This window comes from Chaetodon auriga, chromosome 15, assembly GCF_051107435.1.
Source record: "Chaetodon auriga isolate fChaAug3 chromosome 15, fChaAug3.hap1, whole genome shotgun sequence".
In the NCBI taxonomy this organism is placed as follows: domain Eukaryota; kingdom Metazoa; phylum Chordata; class Actinopteri; order Chaetodontiformes; family Chaetodontidae; genus Chaetodon; species Chaetodon auriga.
The window spans coordinates 8669104-8695098 of record NC_135088.1 but is presented as its reverse complement, the minus strand read 5'-3'; the positions used below and the strand labels follow the sequence as shown (position 1 = coordinate 8695098).

The window sequence follows — 25995 nt, the reverse complement described above, 5'->3', positions numbered from 1 at the left end:
GTAAAAATACTCAGCAGCAGTACAGTCGGAGGGCTTGGCTACCACAGCAAACAGACTGGTGGCCCAGTGGGTGACCTCATATCTCAGCAGGTGAACCATCTATTTGTAACTGGCGACTGGTTTAATAGCCATGAGCTCGTTCACATGACGATTCATATGATGTTCTCCAAATTAAACTGAGGAGGAATGCTTACAAATCTCTTCAAGCAGACATTCATTAGATGAGGACAGGGGAAGACAAAGAATCCCTGTCTCGAGTACGAAAAAGATTAAGAAACCTCTAATCCATCTATAATCCATCCATAAAATGTATATGTCAGATGACTCAAAAGGATGTCACCTCAAACTGTAAACAAACTAAGTTGCTTAATGATCCTCCTGCTCAGCAGTCTGCGCACTCTGCGTGCAAATATGGTCCCTTATGTAGAACAATTTGGTGTTTTTAATCCAAGGTGGTCTTTGAATAGCTGTTTGCAGTCGTTTTATATGGGTAACCACAAATTGCAGAAGAGTCTCTCTTGTGTTTTGCCAACTGAACTGACATTAGTGAGACGAATAAGACGCATAAGAGTAAAACACTCACTGGCAGCTTTGATGAAGCTCCTCTGGTACTGGTATGTCATGAGAGGTGCAGGCAGCATTCTGGAAAGAGAGGAGACATCAAGGAACAAGAGCTCAGGGTTGGCTGCTCTGCGAACATCAATAAATGTGAATAGTTCTGGATTATGTCATTTTTTTTTTTCCTCCACCGTGCCACATGCACAACTGGACATCAGTTTAATCACTGCTGCCTGAGGAGTCTAATGGCCCCTGCTGCCTCTCAATGAGGCCTGACCTGAGGTCCTGATGCTGTAATGTATGTGTGACATGTCTGTGTGTGGGGGTGTGTGTGAATGTGGACATTCGGTCTTTCTGTGAATCTCTCCATTTATTTGCGTGCGTGTGTGAATGTGCATGAACGTGTCTATGTAAACGTTTGCGTTGTGCACGCTGTGGATTCATTCAGGTATAGCAGACTGAGCATAGCGTGAACACCACTTCTCCACTCTTCTCGATTCCTGGCCTCCCACAATGCTGATTCTAGTCGGAGTCCCTCATTACCAACTGCTGAGATGCTCTAGAGAAGTCATTTAACCATCAACTGCTGTATGGGGGCCAGCAGGTAACTGGGGTTGAACTGGGAACGTATGATTGTGAACATATGATTGTGTGCAACTGTGCGAACATGAAGTTTGAGCATGAAGCGGACCTGTTGGTTGTTTGTGTCTCTCATCACCCTGTAATATATGACAAAGGACACGTTTTTTACCCCTTTCCTTGTGTTGTTTGGTTTTTCTTGTACCTTGTGTCTCCTGTGTTCCCCTGAGTGTGCATGTGCATGTGTGTGTGTGTGTGTGAGTGTGTGCGTTGTGGGTGTGGTGTTCCATTCACCTGAGATCATTACCACTGGATGATACTGAATCGATCACTGGCGTGCATCTATTCAACCTTTTTATTGAACAAAATGTTCCAACCACCACAAATTCGCATTGCTGCTGGTACAAATAGTTGTAATTCACAGGTATTTCGTATTTTCACGTTGTTTATTGTCACATCACGAGTGTGAAAAGGCCTTTGACAAGCAAATACAGCAAATACTGTATGAACAAACCAGAGAGTTAAAATTTTCTCGAGTTGGATCCAGGCCAGAGATCTGCTTTATGCAAGAGGGAGAGGCTGAAAGCAGCAATATGCATTTATTCAAGCGCTATGAGTAAAAGAGCAGAAATGTGCTGTATTTTCAGAATGAGAGGAATAATAGGAGTCATGAAAAGAGCAGCCAGTCCTTTCACCATTCCACTTTGAGCTGTTAATTTTTGAATACTGAACTAATTTTTATACCTTGTATGTGCATTTATGTGAGCTTTTTCACACAAACCTTAGATAGTGCTTGATAGCACTCGTGATAGTCTTTATCTCCCACTCTGGGTTTTCCAGCTCCACGTCAGCACATGTCTTGGGATCTGATGGAGAAAAATATGAATGTTAAAACAAAAAAAGACAACAAAAAATATTCTATTTTGACTAAATGTGTGCGTGTCTGTGTTTACCCATAGCGAGGCTCAGTAGTTTTTGTACTCTGGAGCTGACGCCAACTATTCTGTACAAGCCCTGCTCATCGATACCTGGAGGGAGGAGAGGAGAGGAGAGGAGAGTAGAGGAGAGGAGAGAAGAGAGGTTATCTCTTGTTCTTAAGGCAGGAAAATTCCCTTTTTACACAAGAATAACATAAAATAATAACGTTGTATTCATCTTTTGTCCTCATTTTGACTTCTGCACACCTGCTACATTCAACATAACCAAAGATAACCTACATCAGCAAGAGAATTCAAATGTCAATTCGTCCACTAAAATAGAGGAAAACAAGGATTTCTAACTAAGCATCGGGTAGCCTAACCAAAGGAGGCATTAATGGACAGTCAGCTGTCCTCCTCTGATGATGCTGAAGTTAGTGCGCATCATTTCTACTGCTTTACTTGGAGGTCTCCTGAAATTCAATGTGTTTTATGAGAAAAGAAAAAACATACGACGTGCATTCTGCCACCGTTGGTTTCAGGTGGGTGTTCTGTTGCTAGCAGCAACCACTTCTGGCAGTGATCTGTAGATTACCTGATGCTCCAAAACCAGACCTTTTTGAAGGGAGGTTCTTACGTAAAAGGCTGCTGTGGGCATCCTCAGATAACTTCAGTCTGACCCACAACCAAAAAACTTCACTATTTGAGAAGCTGAAGGCTGTTTTTGCTCAGTTACTTTTCTCACAATCGACTAATTGATTAGCAGACTGATTATTTCAGCTCGAGCAAATTATGTAAAAAAAAAAAAAAATGGAAGCAAAGATTTTCTGCAGTTTATGTGCATATGAATATGTCTACGTGTGTTTAGTACATTTTTAAATACACTTGAAAACATAATCAGGAATAATTGTAAATCAACTGCTGGCACGACGCAGACAGTGCACACTGTCACAGATCTGAACTTAAGGAAACTGAAATGCAGTGCGTCACACTAGAGAAGCAGAAACTCACAGATCAAAAAGAATCAAACAGAACTCTGAGCTAACGCTGTACCTCGAGTCTCCACAGCATAGATGAATTTTTTCATCACGTTGAACCCGACCACGTCCAGCTGAGCCACTGATGGAAGGGGAGATGAACAGAATGAGCGTGAGCCGACACAGTAAAACCAGACAGTCAGGAAAAAAATGACTGCTGATTTACATTTGCTTTGACTTCTAAAACCAAATAAGCAACAAATTGAACTTCATTAAAAAAGAAAGCCGCATATTAAAAAGTTCTGTGCCAAACCAAAACATCCAAAGTATTTTGAGTTTTGCGTACATATAAATGATCAAATCTAACCGTAACCCTGCCGATACAGAAAGTCAGATGATACTGCTAAATAGTACTGTACAATACAGCTAATAGATACCAATTAAAGCTACTTACTGCCTTCAGCCTGGTTGTCTTTATTCAGATTGTACACCTGCAAATAGCAAACACAAACTCATTCAGTTAGAAAATGATTTGCAGCTAAGCCTTCACATTCATATCACATTCGATTTATAATCAACATTTTACAAAAGAAAAAAAAAACTCCTATATTCTGTTGAATATGCAGTTTTTTCACATTAAAATAACAATAAACTGACTATAACATAGAAAATACAGTGAATATAAATCCGTCTGTGCGTGTTTATGCTTGAATGCACCCCTTAAGCTGGCGTGGTTTGGATGTGTAGCTGCGGTCAGCGGTGACTTCTCCATGACCGTGGAGGAGAAGGTGCGAGCGGTAGGAAATAAGGAGGGAAGTCCTAACGCCTACAACAAAGGTAGCACGAGCTTAAGCGAAACATCAACAATTCTTGTTTTGTGACAGAGCGCCTGAGCTCAGCAGCTGCTTGTTCAAGCTTGCGGTGGCTTTATGGATGCTGATTACCTTTCCACATTCGAATGTAGACACAAGGATGAAGGAGGTGCTGGGACATGAACGTGACTAAAGACTGTGTGGAAAAACGGCGCTAACACACACTTCCAGCCTCAGGGTGCAAAAAGCTGTCTATTAAGCAGGCATTAAGTAAGTGCTGGGGAGACTGGCAGTCAGTCAACTTTCCTATTAGGAGCATAAACACCAACATTATCAACGGGTTAATGGCTCTATGCCAGTGGATCGTAAACCTTTTTGGCTTGTGACACCTCAAATGTCTAATTGCGACCCCTCATCACAGGTTGCAAACTGCATGTCCAGAATTGTGAGCACCTCCACCAAACACTGATTTTCCCATCAAACCTGGATTGTTAGCCAGTATTTCACAAGAAAAAGATTAGAAGACAGTGTTGAGTTTTCTTCCTTTCCCCCTAACCCTATCCATCCCAGTGCTGGCATCCTGCTCACTGTTTAAATGAGGCTAATCCACTGATTGGTCTATCTTGCTGTCACTCAACATACCACTAGCCCTGGTCCTTATGAAGAAAATGAGCTATCACACTTGGTTGTCTCGTCTCTTTGCATCTGAGCATCACTATTGGTTGAGTCCCATTCCTCCTAATGGGAAATTAGGTTATACAGAGTTCACCGAATAGCTGCCTGTGTTATTCATTGGCTGCTTCAATCATCTTATTAATGCACACATAGCTGTATTATTTCAGTGTTGCTGTAGCACAGTGTGAGACAAGGCTACAGTCAAATGTTATCTATCATTGTACCCTTTATTACTGTAGTAACAGGAGTTACTAATACTCCCGACCTGCAGGGGGCAGCAACATTTAGCGTTCCCACCTGTAAGCTACACTTGAATAGCCTTGGTTAGACAGTAGGATGTGGTAGAAGAAGATCAACACAACGGTGTCTGTACATGTTAGCTTCACTACAGTCATTAACAAATAATTATATTTGATGAGGCAAAGTTTCTTCAGTTTATATTGGAAACATTACAATAATTATGATGAAGAGCAGGCTCACGTTGCCGTTGCTGTCTCTAAAGAACTGTTCGTGTCTTGATCCATGAAAGGTTAGTGACATGGTTTGAATTAACTCTTTGATGTTTTACTTAATCGATGTTTTGCCAGTGTTATTTACTTGCTGTCAGGCTGTTTCAAGCTCACAGTTGCTTTCAGTTTCCTTAGAAGTGTCCTGAGCCGCGGGTTGGAAACCACTGCTTTGTGTTAGCAGGTAGCATCATGTTATCTATGCACTGACAGCACGTACAGACGGAGGGCTGCTGAAGTTGGACCAACTGGAGCTCTTGTTTTCCTTAGCAGATGCGTTGTCCCTCCCCCTCCTCCTCCTCCTCCTCCGCCCCTCTCGCTCTCTCTCACATAATAACAAACCGGTAACCATGGTAACCTACCGGTTCTCTCCCATCCATGGCCTCCATCCACAACCTGCGGTCTTCTTCTGACAGAGCCTGCATGGTGATCACTCCCGGCCTTCACGGACAAACACAGAAGGCACATTAGCTTTTCAAATATCAAGATCAGTGGCAAAACACTGTCCACTGATCGCCAAACACATGCAAAGACAAACACGTAAACAATTACGAAATCTGTCCTGTTAAAAAGCAAAAATGCACTTGATTGAAAAAACTTTATTGAATAGGTTTCATTTCAAGAGCATAATCATTTGTGAGTGCCACACCTTCAGTGCGCGCACACACACACACGCACACACACACACACACACACACACACACACACACAGAGCCTTGGTAGCCCATCCCAGTCTTCTATAGGTATCCAATCGGTCCTATATAGTCTGTCACTCCCTCCCTGGCAGCACACACACCTTTAACTGTCACGTCCGCGGCACTACAACCTCCTCCGCACACATCAATCTACACACCGTCCTTCAATCATCACACACCACCCAACAAACAAGAGCACTCCTATACCCAAACACACTCACACCAACACACTCATGTATGCTACATTCTGTACCTGCACTGCAAACAAAGACACACCAATAGATGCATACCAAGCACACTTGGAATATAAATAAAGGTGCAATGGGGGAACGGGAAACATGACGATGAGATGTTGACAGTCGGTTAGATGGGGGAAGGTTGGAGTTGAGCAGGAGTATGAAGGGAGGGGAGAGGGGAGGAAAGAGGAGGAGGATTGTAGGAAGTGAAGCACTGCATGGGCCGTGCCTGTGAGGTCAAACAGCCATGATGTCCTGTCTCCAGGTACAAGTCAATTGAGCACCCCCATGTGTCTGTTCGCTGTAATTACACCATATAAAAAAAATCATGCCATTCACTGAACTGATGGCTGCTCAGAGCAATGTAGCTGTAATTAAAACACAGCATTCAGTGTTTCCATGACTTTCAATGCAGTTAGATGAACCAATCAGGGTTCATGCAGCTTTTTAAGACTAAAATTCAAGCACTTGTCAAGCACTTTCAAGGGACAAAACCAAAAATTTTCAGACTCTCAAAGCCGTTATCATCACACCTTAATTGTTACTATAAATACAACTCAGATAAATAAATTGACACCCACAGAAATCAATGCATATTGTCACTGTTTATTTTACCAGCTGGTCACATTAACTTTGATTGCACGTTGTGATTATTTAATGCTTGCTAATTCTGAAGCCTGGAGACATAAAACAAGTATGACAATGGGATCGTTTCCCTTCAAATATTGAAAGATTTTGGGATTACACAAGCAAGTGTGCAGAAGAAACACCAGATTATGTTGAAAACCAAGGATTTTCCGATAACTATGTTTGAGTTAAATATTCCTAACTTTGAAAACATGACGGTTAAAATTTTGTCTTTTCTAACCTTTCAAGGCTCTCTACAAAGCCCGTCTTAATACTGAATTCATTCCTGGCTTGATGGAGTCTTTTTCTGAGAGGCTTCCCACTGCAGCTGTCAGGTTGCTATTTCTCAGATAATTCATCGAACTCCCTCATTTTTCCTGCTGCAGAATTCAACAATATTCTGGAGATGTGACAACCGATGGAAAAACTACAAATAAAATATCTCAAAATACACACATGAAATCGTGGCTGTTCCATTACTCTGACTTAGGGCTAATAAAGGCACATTTTGTACCCTGAATAAGAGAGGTGAGATAAAGTAAAGAAATGTGGAAAAGGACAGTTGGAGGTGGGTCAGAGGAGGATTGTGTGGCGACACTGACCTGTCCACAGCCTCCACATCAAAACAAAACCTCTTCTCTATCGAGTCGGTCTTCCTCCTGGTGCACGACTTGAGCATGAAGCTCTCTTCTTCTCCCTGACAAAGAGTGACGGAGCGTTAAAGAGAAAATTGTTATATCATTTTAGTGTGATTTTGATAGGTGCATTATAGCATAAATATGGGATGCAAAACCTCTCCTCACAAGAAGAAAAGAAACCTGAAGCAACCAGCTGGAGGTTTTCTTGGACAAGACCAAGAACTCAGATTAGGCAACAGACTAAGTCAGGCTTTAGCATTTTTGAATAAAAAGGACTCACTGTCTTTCCTCTCATGCTGGAGTAACTAAAGCTACAGACCGTATTTCCAATTTGCTTGACTTCCAATTGGAGGCACATTGAGATAATTTTGGACAAACACTTGCAGTGTGAGATGGGCAACGACACAAATCTCTGCAGGAACTGAACAGAGAAATGAGCTTGAAACTGAAAAATGTGTGTAAACAGTAATGAAGATATTTGGTGTTACCATAGCATCTTGTCTTTATATAAGCACTAAGTATTTGAGCTTAGCTTCATCACAGACTGAACCCTGTCACACGCTGTTCATGAGACGCTCAACTCTTTAGTTTCAGGCACTCCAAAAATTACTCACAAAAAACAAACATTACAGCAGGAAAAATAATATATTTCTGCATTTCGGCCTTGGAACTGCAGTGGACCAATGACAGCCAGGGTTTCATACATAACATAGCTAAAGAGCTAATACTGTCAACTTGCAGGTGGGGCTTCTATGAAATGAGGAGCAGCAAAGGAGAAGCAGAATGTAGCTACGTATCGCTAATTTGCAAGCTAAGTTTCACTATTTTCAACCTCAAAACAACGGCAGACGTGTTCTGTTTTTGGTTGCAAACTTGCAAAAGGACAAATGGTGAGCCTTTAGGTGTGAACAATGTCTCTGAAAACCTGAAAGCCAAACTTCCAGAGGAAACACAGGTTTGCAGTAGCACTTCTCCAGAGCACTGCTTTGCAAATTTTACACAAAAACAGATGGGTTTTGATACAAAATTCATACTGACGCCTGATGCTGTTCCATCGATTCGTCCTGGGGGTACAGTGAGCACAAGCCAACACGTTTGCAACTTTAATTTCATCGCATTTCGTTCGTTGACTGCGTCCAAACAAATCTGCAGAGTGCTAGATATAGCTAGCCAACATTAGCTTGCCAAATTACTTGTTGATTCATGTCAAATGCTGACAGGACATTTTATACAGCCTGAGGGTGTTGATGACGAATGTTAGAGAAGAAGTTACTGAAAACAGTTTGTCACACATCTCCTCTTTTTTTATCAGCTGCTTCCCATTGGGGGATATCGCAGCGTATCATCTGCCTGCTGGCAGACCGCGACTGGCACAGGCCTTTTTCACTGGTTGCCCTTTCTGATTCAATCCATTTATGCGAGCTTGGGAGGAATGCACTGGCTTGTGCATCCCCAGTGGCAGGAGAGCAATCCAGGATTCAGTGTCTTGCCAATCCAACATATTAACATGAGGTAGGGGGGAACTGAACTGCCAACCCTCTGATCAGTAAACGATGTGGGTTACCTTATTTATATGATATTTTTATCAGATTGTTTTTACAGATACTTTGTGATAAAGCACCACGTTTACCAATCAACATACATGCCGAGCATTTCAGCCAGGTTTGGTTATCTTACTATAACGCACTAATAGGCCCAGGTCTGATGATGTGTCATGTTCTTGCTGTACTGGAGTTGAAAAGCTTCGTGTAACGTTCAGTGTTTCTACTTTTACTTCAGTCAACCACTCAAAATGCTCCTTCAGAGAACAGGCCTGAACTTGCATCAGCTTTGGGTTATGCAGCATGTAGGTGGAGAGGGTGATAACAGATAACACTCCAACAGAAGATAGTTGGGAGTCACGCTGCTCACTCTCAACATCTTTGGCGACGCTGCACTCTCATCTATTGAGGATTCTCTTGTGGGGGAAAAACAATCCTCGTCTTGATGCTTCAGGACTGAGGCAAAACATGACATTTCTGGTTGATGATTGTAAATAGCTGAACAGTTTTCTGCTCTCAGAATTCTGCTGCAGCTTCCCTGAAAATATCTCTTGACATCAGGTTGTGTAATAACAACACACAGTGAGAGCTCGTTGAGCTCAGCAGTGAGCGTGTTAATGAGAGTTGGAGAGCAGCCCTGTGGGACGAACTGGGTGAGAACCAACTGCAAATCAGACAACATGATGATAGGCTGAAGTGACACACAAGACAAGTGTGTGTTTGTGTCTGTGGAACATGTGTGTGCACTTCACTGTGTGTTTCTATTGCTGTAAAAATCGATGCAAGTCTCACAAGAATTTAGAAGAATCTGTGCACTCAAATGGCCAAAGCTACTCACCATTTTCCCTCCAGATTTAGGGTCAAACAACACCATGGTGACCCTCTTGGGCTCTCGGTGGTACGTACAGTAGTACTTCACCCAGGTAGATACAAATGAGCCTAAGGGAGAGAGAAACAGACACAGGTGAAGAGAGGGAAGGTTAAAGACAAAAACGCAAGAGAAAACGATGATGTCAGACGGTCAGAGAACACAGAGGCAGGAGGGGGAGACAGGGTTAAAGCAAAAAAAAAAAGAAAAGAAAAAAAAAAAGAAAATCAAGTCTTAGTCACGCCTGCTTCAGTGGTAGACGTTACCATGGTAACCACACACAGCCAGAGCTGCTGTCACGTCTCCAGCAGATCAGGCTTGACTTCATCAACCGTAGGTTCATCATGGTTTGTTTGTTCTGCTGCAGTGTGTGTGTGTGTGTGTGTGTGTGTGTGTGTGCGCGCATGTACTTATGCATGTGTGTGAACCAAACAACAAGGCCCCACCAGACACACACGGCGCTTAGATGCATGCACGCCCACCCACTCACACAGCCATTCATGTTTCCACGCTCTGAAATGTGGCTGAATTCGGTCCTTGTAAGCTGTGACGCACGCACGCACGCACGCACGCACGCACGCACGCACGCGCGCAGAGGCGGGCCGATACGTACGCTTCTCCTGTACGAACAGGTATCCCTCCATGGTGTGCTGGCTGACGCTCTTGTGTTCGTGCGGATTCTCCTTCATCTTCCTCATCAGACACTCGACCTCCGACCGCGTGCTCTCGAAGCGGTTCCTCGTCTGTCAACGCGAGCAGAGGAGCACACGCCTTAGGCCCTTTCGCTCCGATCCTGAGAGCGCTTCACTTGAAGCCACAGCGTAACTTACACAAACATGTTTTTCATGCAGAATAAGAAACACATTAAAAAAAAAAAAAAAAAACACAAACATTGCATGCTTTACAATTTCCTCTTTTGTCTAGAAACAGATGTGTAAGTACTGTGAGTACTTTTGCAGAGAGTTTTTTTGGGTCCTTTAGGTATCAAATGAAATTTCAGGTGACTCTGTGAGGAAACGTTTGACCTTTGAATTCCTCTCAGCCTGCAGCCTTTTCACATTTGGAGGATTATTCCCTCTGAGACGTTTTCTACCTTCTGAAATGTTTCCTCTCTGCTAATGAGGCCGACCTAAATGACCTTGGAATTTAGGTGGCCTTTGACCTTTCAACGTGAGCACTTCCAAGTAGCATTGGGGTGACGTGTCCCTTTCGGCTGGGGATTACATTCTACGGACCATTTTGAAATATTTTATTGCATTAATGTGTATTTACAGGCAGTGCTCAGGTGCGACCTTATGCTTTGTTTGCATGTGCGTCTGTGTGTGTGTGTGTGTGTGTGACCTTACATTCTGTATGCTGATGGTGAGATCAGTCTTGAAGTGGTTGAAGTCCTTTGCGAGCTCATAGCCGTGGTGGTAGTAGGTGAACAGGCCTTGGAGAAACGCCAACAGCTGAGGGAAACAAAGACAGATCAGAGAGGACAAAGAGAGTAGATGAAGAAGATGGGGAATACAGTAAGAGGACAAGAGGAAAGAGGGAAACATGAGAATACGGAGGAGGAAAAGGTTGACGTTTGAGAGGAAGCGGCGGAGGTGGAAAAGAGAGATGCAAAAAATTTGCATCTGCAGTATGTAGCTGCAACAAAACAATGGCCTATTGTGAAATATACTGTTGCAACATGACAGAGAAAATTAAATAACTTAAGAAACAGACGCCTACTTTATGCTTCCCTACAGAGTTCAAAGTCAGGTTTGCGTGGTGTGTGTGCAACAAATTGTCTCTATTTCCTCAGCAAATACCACTGAGGTGCCCTTGAGGAAGGCACCGAAACCTCCCAAACCGCTGTTTGTCAACAACAGAGGAGAGTGATCGTGGTGAGCAGCTGCTGGGTGTGGATAAGTCAAAGTGAGCAGATGTAATACAGACCACTGCTGAAAAAAACAGCATGTGTGCACAGCAACTTTGGGGAAAAGAAAAACTTAAACAGGACATAACAGAAAAAAAAAAAAACAATCATCTTACAGGCTCCACAAAGTCAAACATCTTCCTCTCTTGGACCTCCTGCACCTTGAAGACGTACTCCAGAGAAACCTCGTAGAAATGCTGCCGCACGTTGTCTACCTGGTTGTCCGCCTATTAAGACAAATGTAAGACTGATAGTCACGGAGTAAAGAGAGGAAAGAAAACCAATCTGTGAACTCAGACACATCTTACCTCGTGCAGATGTGACTCCTTCTTCCTCGCTGACAGACTAAGGTGCTTCTCCAGCACTGCACAATACTTCTCTGTCTCTTTGTCGTATTTCTTCTTGGCCTCCTGTGACAGATGACACAAAAACCTTTTATTGACAGACAGAATAATCAACTCCTGTAGTCTTCCTGAGGCAGATTTGTGCAGAGTTAATAGACCAAACATTTTATGTTTCATCACATCGACATGGTCTGTACAGCCGCTTGTGTAGTTGGAAAAGAAACTGACTGATCTGCAGGTTTTGAGAACAAAGAGCAAGGGAAATGTCATTTAATGTGAATTTCTTTTTGCTTTCACGTCATCTTGTAAAAGAGTCCAATATGAAATTGCTCCTCGGGGGAGCACAGATGCTTATTAAACAACAGACTGTTTCATCAGAGCTGAGATCACTGACATAAGAGAGAGACAGACAGACGAATGATAGACCAGGGACAGACAGAGACACCTCGCTCTGCATTCCTTAAAACTGCTGGGCTGAAAACACTGGAAAAGTGTCAAAGAAGAGCGAGAGACACTTACAAGAGGAGAGGAGTGAAGTGAACATATAAAGAGAAGAGGGGCAGCTCAGGGTGGGTTTCACTCTGTCAGAGAGGCCCTGGGGTATTATTATTACTGTACATCTGCCCCGGCCTCTTGTTGGCTTTCTTTATCCCAGACTCATAATGTAACCAAGGCTGGAGCTTCATGAAGAAGCTAAAAACATGTTAACAGATCCAGATTATTTGTATTTTACCATGAGACTCACAACACTCACAATCACCTTCAATAAAAAAAGGAAAATGAAGTAAAAGTACTCATTCAGAATGGTACAATTCAGAATAATGTTCATTATATTACTGGATTATAATTACTGATGCATCAATGTGCTAATCACTTTTATGTTGAAGCCGGTAAAGGTGGGTTCACTACTTTATGTAGTTCATATGCTGGGTAGCTTCTGAATTTGTCCCTGGGGATCGATGATCTTGGTATTGTGCATGCTGGCTCTGCTGCACTGTCGCATGGCTTACTGGGACACTTTAATAGAACAGAGCCATTGTTACTGCTAACACCTGTAACACCTGCACTTTTCATACTATGACGAGTCTGCTGTGGAAAAGGCTTACTGGGGATAATGTAAATCACAGATCTGCACTGTTTTATGGTGTTTTTGGGTTTACAGGATTTTTACCATCGCTGTGATGAATTGCCTTCATCTGTCATGCATTTAATTCACTCGACTCGCCAGTCTTACTGTCTGGTTATTTGTGTGCATGTGAATTTCATTTTCCAACTCGTCTTGGAAACAAAAGTCCCAGATCAGTGAAAACAACAAAATGATGCCTCATCAGTCTGAGCTCGGACGAGCCCATGATGTCAACCCCTGCTGCAGTCACATGACACAGGTGCTTCTTTGCCAAGCCAGTTTCAACAGCGAGAGGAGTCCTCGGGGCCAGAGGAGGAATAGACAGCAGCTGCAGAACGCATCAGAGATGATGAACGTTCCTCTAAACAACAAGGCCTCTGTCTAAAGTCTGCCTCTTTGACTTTTTCATATTCACTGAGGAAATCATGTCCGAAATGACTGCTGCTGCAGCCCTCTCCTCTGTGTCCCTCATCATAGGTTTCATGATGTAACTCAGCCATTACAGCCCTTACATTTAAAAGAAAGAGAGCTTGATTATCTGACTTCCTTTGTGAAAGAAACTTACAATTTGCACGGCAAAAGTCTTGTTTCCTATCACATTTTGTTGTTTTACACCAAATCTCTGGTGAAAAAGTGCCATTTAAGTGTGCACTGTCAGGTACTTCCAACCTCAGCCAGCAGGTGGCAATCTCCTCCCAGGATGCTTGCCGCCTCCTTTTCCAGCATGGGAAGTGAATGAAATGTTTTGATATAGGATCATGCTCTACCACCAGACTGACTCATCACAGCTACAACCATGTTTGACTGCACACTCCGCTGCTCCGTCATGTCAACAATTACGAGGAAGTCCCACTGAAACATGAAGCCAAACAATACATCATCGCTCCCTGCCTCTTTCTGCGTGCAGCGCATGGCATCAAACTTTTTGTAAACACTCACTCTGTGCTTCACATGAGTGACTTCTGCGACACGTTTTTTGAGACTTCTGCTGTGATTTGATTTGCGTGAAGCCCACAGTGAATGAGATTAGAACCTGGGCCTGTGTTTTCCTTAAACAGATTTAAATATATTCCATCCGTTCTTCATCCACTCACTGTAATTCTCCTAAAACTGCCCTTGTGTCAGACGACTGCCAGCTCTGGAGCTTCAGTACAAGGTAAAACTGTGCCAGGCGAAGATGCTGTCAGTTCTTTTAGGGCTAAACTGGGATTAGAACATCTCTCATGACCTGACCGCACAGATTATGCCTTCGCATAATCTGGCCACCATGTCACAATCAAACCATGACCTGCTATAAGGGGGATGGATTAGCAGAGTAAACACTGATAGCATGTTTAATACATGTATCAGGGGAACCCCCGTGGCTACTCATCTCGGCCCTGGCTAATGACTGCACAGGGTACGTGCACCATGACCTGCTGTAAGGAGATTTGAAACAAAGGATTACCAAAAACATACAGTATAATACTTATCCTTGAACCTGAAATGTTGTAGAATTTGTTGCTAAAAGTCAGCAAAAAACTGTCAAATGAACACAAAATTTACACACTAAATCTCAAGTTAACATCCTCCTTACTTATCTTCAATGTGCCCATACCCTCCTGTGCATTCAGTCCAGCTCCAAAAAGATTTATACACACCGACACACTAAAACAACACCAGCCATGCCATGAGGGAGCCCTGCTGGCCTCTGAGACCCCCCACTGGGAGTCTGTGATTTATGGCAGGATTATGCATTCCTCTAATCTCCTATCCAGGTCATGCAGTGATGGTTCAGACATTGATGGACATTCATGGGCCATCGCTGCAGAGGAGAGTAAATATTCTATGTATGTATTTATACTATAAATTTTTATTACAAGCCCAAATTCTTGCAGTGCAGGGTCAATCTGTGGTGAATTTCATGATAAAGATTGAGCATTTTAACGTGTCATTAACACTTAGACGTGTGCAGTATGGGCAAAATGTTGTGTAATGTACGTTTATCTGGCGGTATTTGGCTTGTTCTATCATCTTATTCTCAAGTATTTGCTCCTCATAAATCTGTTCTGCCAGGTCTTTTAGTCAAATAAACTATATTTGGTTAAATTCATGAATATACATTTCTGATTACTGAATATAAAAAAGCAGTATTATAAAAAAAACACTCCATAATTATTATGTTGAACATCCCAATTAGCTGTCAATTAAACACTGTAATTATCCTGCATTAAGGAGCATCTCACTGGAACATTAATATGTGGTTTATAAAAGCCGTGTGAGCAGTAGAAGAAACTAATTTCATGGGAAATTACATAATAATACAGTGACTACAAACTGTAGGGGTGATTCAACCCAGATCTATAGACACAGTTTAATATCTGTCCAGCTAAAATTGAAGAATTACTGTATCCTGTGTGTTCTGGGTGGCTGCTGTGTCAGCTGGTGCCCTTCTAACAGCTGCAGAAGTGCTAAAAGGAATTTATTGATTTATGTTTCGCTGCCAGCGTATCAATACTGATGCACAGAACAAGTGTAGCGAAAGTCATTTCTGTCATCAGTGCTGCGGCTGTGCAGCGTCGCCTGCCCACCTTGGCTGCGCTGATCTGCTCTTTCCTGAACCGCTCCAGAGGCATAATCAGCACATCGTTGGCGTTCTCGATCTGGCGGCACAGACACACACATAACATCACAGAGTAGCAAGTCTACATTAAAGCATTACAGACTTATTTTAAATGACAATGTTACTCGTATAATTTTCTGTTAAATTATAATGATTATTCTTCTTATGTTCAAAAAATGGTGAACTGACACAGCTGTCTGGGTCACAGGGGCGTGGAAACCAAAGCCAGAGCCCACTAGTGAATATTATACTACACCAGACGTGGCATCATTTTCTAGGAATGACAAAGGACTAAATAAAAAAACTGAGTGTATTAGATTCTAAAAATAGTCCATCTGACTGACAGGCTAGAAGGGATCAGCCCTATCACCATCAACATATTTCCTGAGTGATGATGTAGAACACAGTTCCCACTCCCACCCATCAAGCACTCCCAGTATTACTACAATTTGTTAAGTCACTCACCATACGTGTCCTCTCGTCCTCCAGGTTCTGTAGGACCGTTGCAAACTCCTGCAGAGACTTGGCTGAGGACAGACATGTCGGTAGAAAGAGAGAGAGAGACAGAGAGAGAGGGAGAGAGATGGTTGGAAAGCGAGGCACACAAACACATGCAAACAGAAACAGGGAGAGTCTGAAGGAAGCTGGCACGAGGTGGCGGGGATGAAGCTTTGTTTCTGCTCTTGGACGTCTCACAAATTTTTCTAAAGTCATGACACAGCAGAGTAATTAACTGGAAATGAAACCGCAATTTATATGGTTCGTTTCTATGGTGCTTTCACAGAGAGCACAGCTCAGTGCTTGTTGCCCCGCTCGCTGGCAGGCGAGGCATGGCTACATTGTTTTGGGTCAGAGTTTCCACTTCAATTGCCTCTGTCCCTGTCCAACACTTCTCTCACTCACTCACATACACATACACACACACACACACACACACACACACACACACACACACACACACACACATACACACACACACACACACACAGGCAGCATGTGCACTGGCATATGAAAAAAAAAAAAAAAAAAAAAAAAAATCATAGAAAGTGGAGCCCCAGTTTATTCCTTAATCATCACATGATAAAACATACACTCACGCTGCTTTTCAGCACCAGCTTTCAAGCTACAGGATTTGGTTCCTGGAAGTTAGATCCAACTTTAAGGGAGCAGAACCTCAGGACTATTCAAGGAATGCATTGAAAAACAGCTCAATCCTTTAATAAAGCTTGTAAAAAGCAGTAAAACCTTTCAGCAGGCTCAGTCGCACACTCTTCATCAAAATGCGATACTGAGAGAATTACATATGAACATGTGTGATATTGACCCAGCGCAACTGTCAGAGGCTATTTATAGGCTATTTTAACAGTTCTGACATGAGGACAGCTATGGCTATAACAACAGTGCAGTGGTGCAGCCCAGTTGAGCAGCAAGCTGCTCAGGAAAGATAGCTAGTGTTGGTTAAACAACAGTAGTGGGTGGGTCAGGCCAGTGAGGAGCTGCAGCCTGCACAGACACAGCCAGGCAGCATGGGAGGGTGTGGTGTTTGCTCCGTGTTTCACAGCAGGCTGAACGACAGAGCGAGCACTGCAAGGCCTGGATGGCTTCATGGAATTAAGAGTTCTATTCTCATGTTCTGTACACCACCAGTATTCTCAGTGTGTTAGCTTTGGGTAAGCATGATGTTCTTAACATGGTTGGAGAGGGAGGGGTAGTTCACATCAGACAACAGGGCATGTACAACAGCATTAAGCAAGAGCTACGAAACATGTCACTTCATGCTTTATTGTGTTTTTATTATAGAGGATAAGGGAACGTTGACGTAATCATGGCTGCACGTCTTATGTAAATAAAGCTTTTATTATGGTGAGTGAGCAGAACTGAAGTTCTTCTGCTTATCTGCACAACAGATGCTCCTGATGTCACTGGAAAATAAAACTACTTTTTGACCTCTTTCATGTCTTATCATGGTAACAAACAAAAATCAAGGTGAACATTAAGGATCAGGTTTTTGCACAGTTTTACTGATCTCACTCTCTGTATTTGCTCGAATTTAGTGAAAAATTCATTTCCAGATAATCATATACTTTACATCAGGGTTTCTCAAAGTTATTACTCAGATGTCCACATCTGGTTTTTGTTCAAGGTCAGCGATCTGGAATGACTGGCGATGACGAAATATCATTTAATCAACTGTTTGTCCATATTCATTTATGACTATTCTTACAGCTACATTTACACTGTGAACGCTGAGTTACACAGAAAACCAGACACACTCTGTATCTGTGATTTAGGAGCTAATAGCAAATTCTCCAGAATAATGTTAACATGTCATCCACACCAACAATACACAACACTCTGTCATGTCGTTAACGTCGCCATGACAACGATGTCAACCATCCGGAAATGAGCTACCTTAAAACCACCTTCATCTGGGAACAGGATCACTGTGAATGATCTCCAACTACACTGTATATTGAATGTCAGTAACAATTTATTGATCAATAATGCATTTCAAAATAGATTACGCTTCATAATGTATTGTAGCCTGTTCATAACACGAGCTATGGCAGGACTTATATAATAAGCTTATATGGCAGCCCTATGGCAGGGCTTATTTTTTTGAGTCCATATCAGTGCGAACAGGCTCCTAAAAAACAAGGAAAATCCAGAATGATAACTTGATACTTAACTAGAAAATGCTCTCAGCCCTTGGCCAAAGAGGCCTTTAGTGCTCAATACAAAACCCACAGTTAACAGTCAAAGCGCTGAGGGCTGGGTCTGGGTCGACTTGCCATCCGGTTCAGATGAGGACTTTGAGAAGTCCTGTCTTTTATTACATTATATGATATTATGCTTAAAAGGTTCCAACATGGACATAAAATCATACTATTTAGATGAAAGAAAGATGAACAGTGACCACTAAAGATAATAAAACATCACCAACAGTAACAGACAAATGATCGCAGTGTTTAGGTTTAAGGTCGAGCCACTCTTGCCAATAAACTGTTCACAAGTCGCTGAAAAGGCTTTAAATGTGCCGTTTAATTCCACTTCATGGCATTCATCAAACAAAAAGCTGTAATACTGCAAAAAATAACGAACAGATTCTGGGCATAATTACAGAGATATTTATGACTTCCTGTATAAAAGCACTGAAAACTGAAGTGGCCTTTACATCAGCTCTGATATCACTGTTCTATTTCAGCGATTATAACTGAGAGAACATTGTCTACAGTCTATTTACAGGCTCTCCTCTGCTGCTGTGGAGAATATATTGGATTTCATATCAGCAGGCTCACCTATGCATATCTCATCATCCGTCTCGGCGTCTCCAATGCACTGGAATTTAAACTCGTTGAGAGAGTCGGCAAACTTCCTCTTGGCTGTTGACAGACCTGAGAGAACGGAGAGAAAAGAAAAAGAGGCCATCAGGTTTACTAAAGGACACATTAGAGACACCATGCTTTCTTAGCAAAAGCTATATTTCATATTTAGTGTGCATTGTTCTGTGGGAGTTCATAATGATTGAAACCCCAAACCATATAAAACATCATATTCTTACTTTCAAGTTTGGCTGCCTGGCCTAAAAACACATGACATGTAGGAGAATATGAGCCTTTGTCCTGATTTGATGCAGTTACTGAAAGTGAGAGTGAGTGGAAAGAGGCTAAACGCAGACAGGCAGATCCTGTGAGTGGATCCCCAGTGGCGTCGGTGATGAAGGTTGACAGCTCCGACATCTGTGTGGAGGCTTTTCGGTGTGTGCGCATGTGAGCGATTGCTGAAAAGCGCAAAAAAGTTCCCTTTAAACTTAAGTCCCATTAACCAAGCCAGGCAGTGAAAAGCCTCGGACTGATGGATGCCTTTCAAATAATGCATGAGGCGCTAAGAGCTCCTTGGAGACACACACTCAGGGCGAGTTTGGCTTCCGTTCCATTTAAACTCCAGGCAGGGTCACCTTCGCAACAATGGTCCCTGTTGCTGGACTGGCCGAGGTCGGCCACACATACAGTAGCGGAGTGAAGCCCTCACATATTCGGGAGCAACGTACTGCAACCAGGAATTTGCAAGACATCCTGACACTGAGATAGAATGAATCCAGGAGTTACAGGACTTTCAAAACAATTGCTATCTTTGTTGATGCCTTGGCTAATTATTCCTTCACTCTCATGGTCAAAGAAGAAAGAAAGAAATACGGGTAACAGTATGATGTGGTCAACCCCAGCAGGGAAATCCCACTTTTCCAAAGAAGAGGAGGAGAGAAACGACACAAAATTCACACAAGCAGACATGTATTTCAGTGGCGTTTCGTACACTATTGATAGAAATGAAATCCAGACAAGTATGCAGGGAAATAAAGAAGGAAAGAAAAAAAGAGGACAGATGAAGAGTCTCATGGAAAGACAGATGGGAGTCAGGGAAAGGACAGACAGTGTGCACAGAGAAGACGGACAGAGTGTAATTGTCCATGTTTATGTAAATACCACAGGTCCACCAAGTAGATCTGTGTGGGTGTGGGTGTGTGTGTGTGTGTGTGTGCGTGTGTGTGTGTGTGTGTGTGCGCACGCATTTGGAATGAGCCGCTGCAGCTTGCCAGTCCAAGAAATAAAACGCAGGCCCAGCAGCTCCTGCACGTGCTGCCAGAAACACACACACACACACACACACACACACACACACACACACACACACACACACGCACACGCACACGCACACGCACACGCACACGCACACACACACCGCTGTCTCTCTTGGGACTGAGTCAGAAAAACATGGTAGGATGTCAGTCAGCAGTGAGTCACCGTGGCTCCGTAGCGTCAAAATAACTAAAGTATGACCAAACTGAGACCACACTCCGACCTTGAAGGATAAACTGCGGTTTTACAGTACCAGTGTCCAGTGAAGAAAAAAAATACTTCAGTCCCTCCAGTAGTACCCTAATACTGTACTCTGTGACACTTCATCCAACGAAACAGTCCTGTGTTGTGACACATTAATTGTTACAAATGACATAATTCATCAACGGTGGCCTGTTGAGGACATGAATGCTGCAGAATCATAAGAATAACTTTTCTGTCGCTTGTGTCATCGTTCTCCAGATGTGTTTCGGTGTGACACATCAAGGCGTTTCTGTTCTCAGAGCAGGGTATGGCCTGCTCTTTGAAGGTGCTGTGAGTGTGCATCTGCAGCTTTGAAAGCCAGACATGTCAGCACCTGGCAAAGTCATCTGTGAGATGAAGTGAAAGCGCTGCTACTGTACCGCACTTGTTAATAATACATTAGAACTGCACAATATATCGAGACAAAGGTGCAGAAAGCACAGGTGCAGCATTGAAATGATAATCAAAAAAAAAAATCCTCCATACACTAGTACAATCTAATGTCAGTTCTGCCTTTGCAAACATAATAATGTTCATTATGGCTGTAGGTCGCAGTGGTGTTCCACTGGACTTCATTATACACGAGAGTATTAGAAACAAATTTCAATATGCACTCCTGCACAACACCACTACCAACTACAACGACCACAATAATAAACATAAAGAAGAGTTATTACCTGACAGTGTTGGTTAAATTATAAGCTTCATAAAAGCCAAATTCAAAACAGAGCTGTTGTACTGCATCAAATTAGACTGTGTGCCAAAGTGTACCAAATGAAGAGGCAATGAGTGTACTTTCTAACAGGATATACACTGTCGTTATCAAAAGCAGCCACCTTACGTAGTTACAGTATATTAGCAAATGAGGTTACACTAACAACAGTGTGACGGGCATTATTTCCAGCATGGGTGGCCTCAGTGCGACTGATGTCATGCTCTGTGCCCGCTGAGCTGCACGAAACTCCGTCTCTCTCTCCACTGCCCTCCTCCCTCCGGCCTCCCTGCGGCCTGCTCTCTTATTTTTGGCCTCCGTCCCCCTTCCTTCTCCTTGCTGCCACTGGCAGTCCCTCTCAGCACCTTGTGAGTGAAACGTGCCTGTCGTTGTTAATTTCTTCACCCTGGCTCCAGCTGCGCTCTCTACACGCTCTCCGTCATAAACATCAAAAACCGACCACAGACCAAGGAGTAGGAAAACAGAAGGGCTTTTAAAAGGACACAGCCTCGAGATGCACTTACACTGTTATATATCACCCGTCTGTGATTAGATGTGTATTCTACTAGTTACCGTGCAACAGTGAAACAGTCGTGCACTTCTGCTTCATTTTATCGTTTCATACATTTTGTTCTGCCAGCTGCAGCAGCCACTATTGGCACAGGTCTGCAGCAGTTTCACTGACATTGTTGCGTCCACCGTTCTGTCAGATCAGGGGCCAAGCAAATATTGACAGGCATCTTTGATCTACTCCTCAAAAAGCTCTTGTTGGAGCATTATCTGTTGGTGCTCTTTTATTACAGCCGTTTTGTGATTTAGTACAGTTTAGTTTTTCTGTTTTATACCAAGCTGGCCTCTACTAGCTGTCTGGAGCTAATGCGCTGCTATTACAGCATTCAAAGCGACTCCTGTGGACTCAATGTCAGTGTTTAGAATTGAATTTACTATGATCATTATCAGGTGGGTTTTATTCTCTATCCTATTTTACATTGATTTTTTTTTTTTTATCTGTTTTTATGTCCATTCTGTCTTTTCTATGGAAAGCACTCACTTGGTGCATGTGATTCCTTTCTTGTAAAGCACTTTGAGCCGCAATTCCTGAATGAAAGGTGCTGTACAGACTGTGCAAAGTTGGAAATTTTGAGCAGTTTTGAGAATGTTTTATTCATGTTTTTTTCACCAAGAAAATAACGATTTAGATTTCCGATATGTGGTCAGTTTATCCAAAAAAGCCAAAATCTGCTGCAATGTTTTCGGAGCTGTGAGGGAGCCACTGGCTGGGTGAGACCTGCGATCAGTCATGTGATGCAGTCTTACTTAAGTATACTTCAGTGTGAAGTCTGTTGGTAATGATAATACTCACTAGTAGTATGCAGTAGATACTGAAAGTAACAGTGCATCTACAACCACAGCTAGAGCAGGAGATGTTTCCCGAAATGCCTTTTAATAAGCTACATAAAGTCTAAATTAACTTTTGGTGGGGAGAGAGCAACAGTGACAACAACTGCACAAATTGGGAGCTTTTCCACTTGATAAAGATGCATAATTCTGCATAAAACATGTTGCTGCTTTCTGATCTACTGAGGCTATAATAGCACAGCAATATGCATGCAGCACTTGTGATAACACCCACTTCTGGAGGCCATAAGCCTTCAGATTTCACGGAACAATGACTTTCACAATTGCCACCAAATCCTGAATTAGAGGCCATGAAATCATCTGCCAATCCCATAATTTCTGATGAAGAAATGTGTAATTCAAAAGACAAATAGGAGGTTTAGGAGTGAGGTTTCCCAAGACACTTCAATACAGTCAGGCAATATAAACAAACAAAATGTTTGAATATTTGTTTTAGTGAAACCAGATTTGTGGCGACTGCTGCTTCACTGTGAGAGGAGAAATTGGTCTATGATGAATTTCTTCCTCTGAGACTTTTGAATGTCTGCGCAAAACAATTGTTGTTTGGACAGACGCCCCTCCTCTGATTCTGAGGGAGTCACTTCAAGCTCAACACAAGAGAGTGATGCCTTGTTTGGTTTGATCTCTGGTTTGTCGCCACTGAGACTGAACTGCTTCTACTGACTGAAAACTTTATTCCTTCCTCATTTTTCCTGTTCTCTCATCAGCTCAGAATGCATCGAAAGTGTTGAACAATCAGTTCTGGAGAAACGTTACAAACCACTGATGTCTTGTTTTAAACTTCTGGAAAGCACCTCTCACACATTCTGAAAAGAAGGTACTTAACACTTTCAAGACTGAACTCAACACACAGATTTCTATTCAGGTGTCAGACTCCATTCAGCTAGCTAACCCTGTAGCACACAGTGGCCAGGAACAGCAGAGAGGCGGCAGGGAAACACAGCATGTAGAGTCGGTATATCTGATTGTTGGGCTGATGGTGGCTAGTTTGATGTTAGCATATTGCTCAACCCGAGTGCATACTGCACACTTCGATGACTTTAGAATTGTCAATTTGACAACACCTGAAATAGTGTGTACAGATTATCAAAAAATTGGCGACACATTCTACACTATAGGCGATATTACATGAACGCTAATTAGTCTGTCCTTCTTTCCTTTGATTACATTGTGTGCAGAAACTATCATGATTGCGTTATTGTTCATATCATTGCTTTTCAGCTGCGTGACAGTGTTGCTAACAAAATGAGACGTTTTGTTTGAATTTATCTGCCGCAAGTACTTTCACTGTTTACCTCTGTTGGTGCTGGCACACTGAGCAAATACCCTGATGACTGCGAAGTATGACTTTATTCTACTTTGGAAACAATGACTTTAAAACTGTGATGAAAAACAATCTCGCAAGCATGCATTTGTGTTTAGCTTACTTGCCCTTGGAGGACGTCTCAATGTGCATTTTGGCAAACGATGGGATGAGGTAACAAGCTTTTTCTCTGGCTCGTGCATGCAGATACATCATGCATGTCGTATCGCTCCCAATGGCCATGTTCTCGATAGATGCTGGCAATAGCAGCACTCCGGGACGCAGGCTTATATGTTCAGACGTCCGTGCAATCACACGCATCAGCCCAAAGCGGGGCTCTCGGCTCACTCAAACTGTGTTTCTAAATCAAAAGCACATTGTTGGCCAATATGATTCTGTAAGAGCTCGCCAACACAAATGAATTACTACAAAACAAAGGAGGAATTACATGCCACAACAAGTACATTGTCCAGGAAAGCTTTGTGTAAGAAAACGTCTACTTACAGATGTGGCCAGCACTGACGCCTTACCATTTATGGTAGCTATTTCAACGCAGTGATTCACAAGGTCAAGCCCCAGGTTGAAAGATAGTTGGCCAATGTGTAGATAGAAGCAGCATCATCTGTTTGATGAGGAGTGGGTAGTCGTAGCATCACATCACTGATCATTTCTGAGGTGTGCATCTCATAGCCACTAATTGCAGAAGTCGTTTGTGTTTAGTAAAAAGGTCAATTCGTCCAAATTACTAAAAAGTCCCTCATGCCGAGGGATACTTATGAATAGATCCCACAAGAGAAAGAGCGGTGTTTGCCAATAATACAGTATTCAACCATGGACGATACGCCTGGTATGGCGGCGTAGGTCTGTTGTTTAAGAGATAAAAATCAACCATTAGATGGAGATATTTGAAATATTTTGAATATGCAAAATCAGACTTGCAGCTGAAAGATAAAAAGGCACATTGTTGGGGGTTCCCAGATGCAAGATGTATGGATGATGCTGTGGTGTCACTGCCATTTAACATTTGTGTGTTTGTGTGTGCATGTGTGTGTGTTCGTGTCTCTGTCCGGGCAGGAAGGACAGCTATGGACAGTGACAGCTATAAATAAATGACCCTGTTGACACTTGGCTCTCTGTCCTCTCGCCCTCTTCTCAGCAGAATTCCTCCCATTCTTCCCTCTTTCACATCCTCCTGAGCTCACGACAAAACCCAATGGAGACACACACAAATAAACAAACAGTGTCAAGGACTGACAACACAGGAACTTGGGACTCGATATATGAATGAATATCTTGTCTTACACTCTCATACAAATATTACCTCTGCTATAGCTACATCCAATAAAACCTGTGCACTTGCAACTGATTGCATTCTGTTTTTATTTACATAGCATCCCAGCTTCTTTGGAAACAGGGTTGTAACAGACCAGGTTGATGATGATTTGTCCACCACAATCCACTGAATCCAAACAACAGCGATGCCTGCATGGTCAGCTGTAGAGACACCGCAGGTGCTTTGTTACCGCCATGTGGCTGTTTAGGGCAAAAGAGCCAAGGGTGGCCTGTATGAGGCCATTTCTCCCTCTTGTCAATCCTTTCTGGAGTGTAACTGACATTTCTTAAGGCGGTTTTGCTTGTCATGTGTAGCAACACTGGCGTGGGGAATCCTGCCCGCCTTAAATATGCCAGTCACATGCTCCGTCTGCAATTTAATAATGACATTTGAGGGCCAGTGGCTTGGATGCTGCTGGAATGAGGCATGCTGCACACAAAAGTGCAGGCAGGAACACACAAAGATACAGTACACAAACAGAGCACTGTAAGCTACACAAAAGGAATCTGTAATTGACCACAACCATGCAGCAGCACTGTACAACGGCTGCTATTTGTATTAACTCACAAACACACACATACACAGTCGAAAGAATGGGCCTGTGTGATATCAACAGGATATCCAGCAGTAGCTTGAACTGTGCAGTAGCTTTGTTCCACAGGCATGTGAATAGAAAACCTATTCATCAAGTGGGACACACACACACACACACACACACACACACACACACACACACACACA

General features: G+C 42.8%; 1 protein-coding gene across 1 annotated transcript in view; it reads right to left on the bottom strand.

Moving 5' to 3' along the window:
• The window catches only part of LOC143332467 (rho GTPase-activating protein 26-like), an 86792-nt gene that overhangs the window by 30616 nt on the left and 30181 nt on the right, over positions 1 to 25995 (bottom strand). Inside the window, exons 2-16 of the mRNA XM_076749950.1 lie at positions 18907 to 19002; positions 16073 to 16134; positions 15576 to 15647; positions 11844 to 11945; positions 11652 to 11762; positions 10976 to 11080; positions 10243 to 10372; positions 9600 to 9700; positions 7185 to 7279; positions 5387 to 5465; positions 3486 to 3522; positions 3108 to 3173; positions 2091 to 2165; positions 1919 to 2003; positions 584 to 642 (exon numbers count right to left, since the gene is read on the bottom strand). Of these exons, the coding sequence (XP_076606065.1) occupies positions 584 to 642; positions 1919 to 2003; positions 2091 to 2165; positions 3108 to 3173; positions 3486 to 3522; positions 5387 to 5465; positions 7185 to 7279; positions 9600 to 9700; positions 10243 to 10372; positions 10976 to 11080; positions 11652 to 11762; positions 11844 to 11945; positions 15576 to 15647; positions 16073 to 16134; positions 18907 to 19002 (1275 nt within the window). The remainder of the gene's footprint in view (positions 1 to 583; positions 643 to 1918; positions 2004 to 2090; positions 2166 to 3107; positions 3174 to 3485; positions 3523 to 5386; positions 5466 to 7184; positions 7280 to 9599; positions 9701 to 10242; positions 10373 to 10975; positions 11081 to 11651; positions 11763 to 11843; positions 11946 to 15575; positions 15648 to 16072; positions 16135 to 18906; positions 19003 to 25995) is intronic.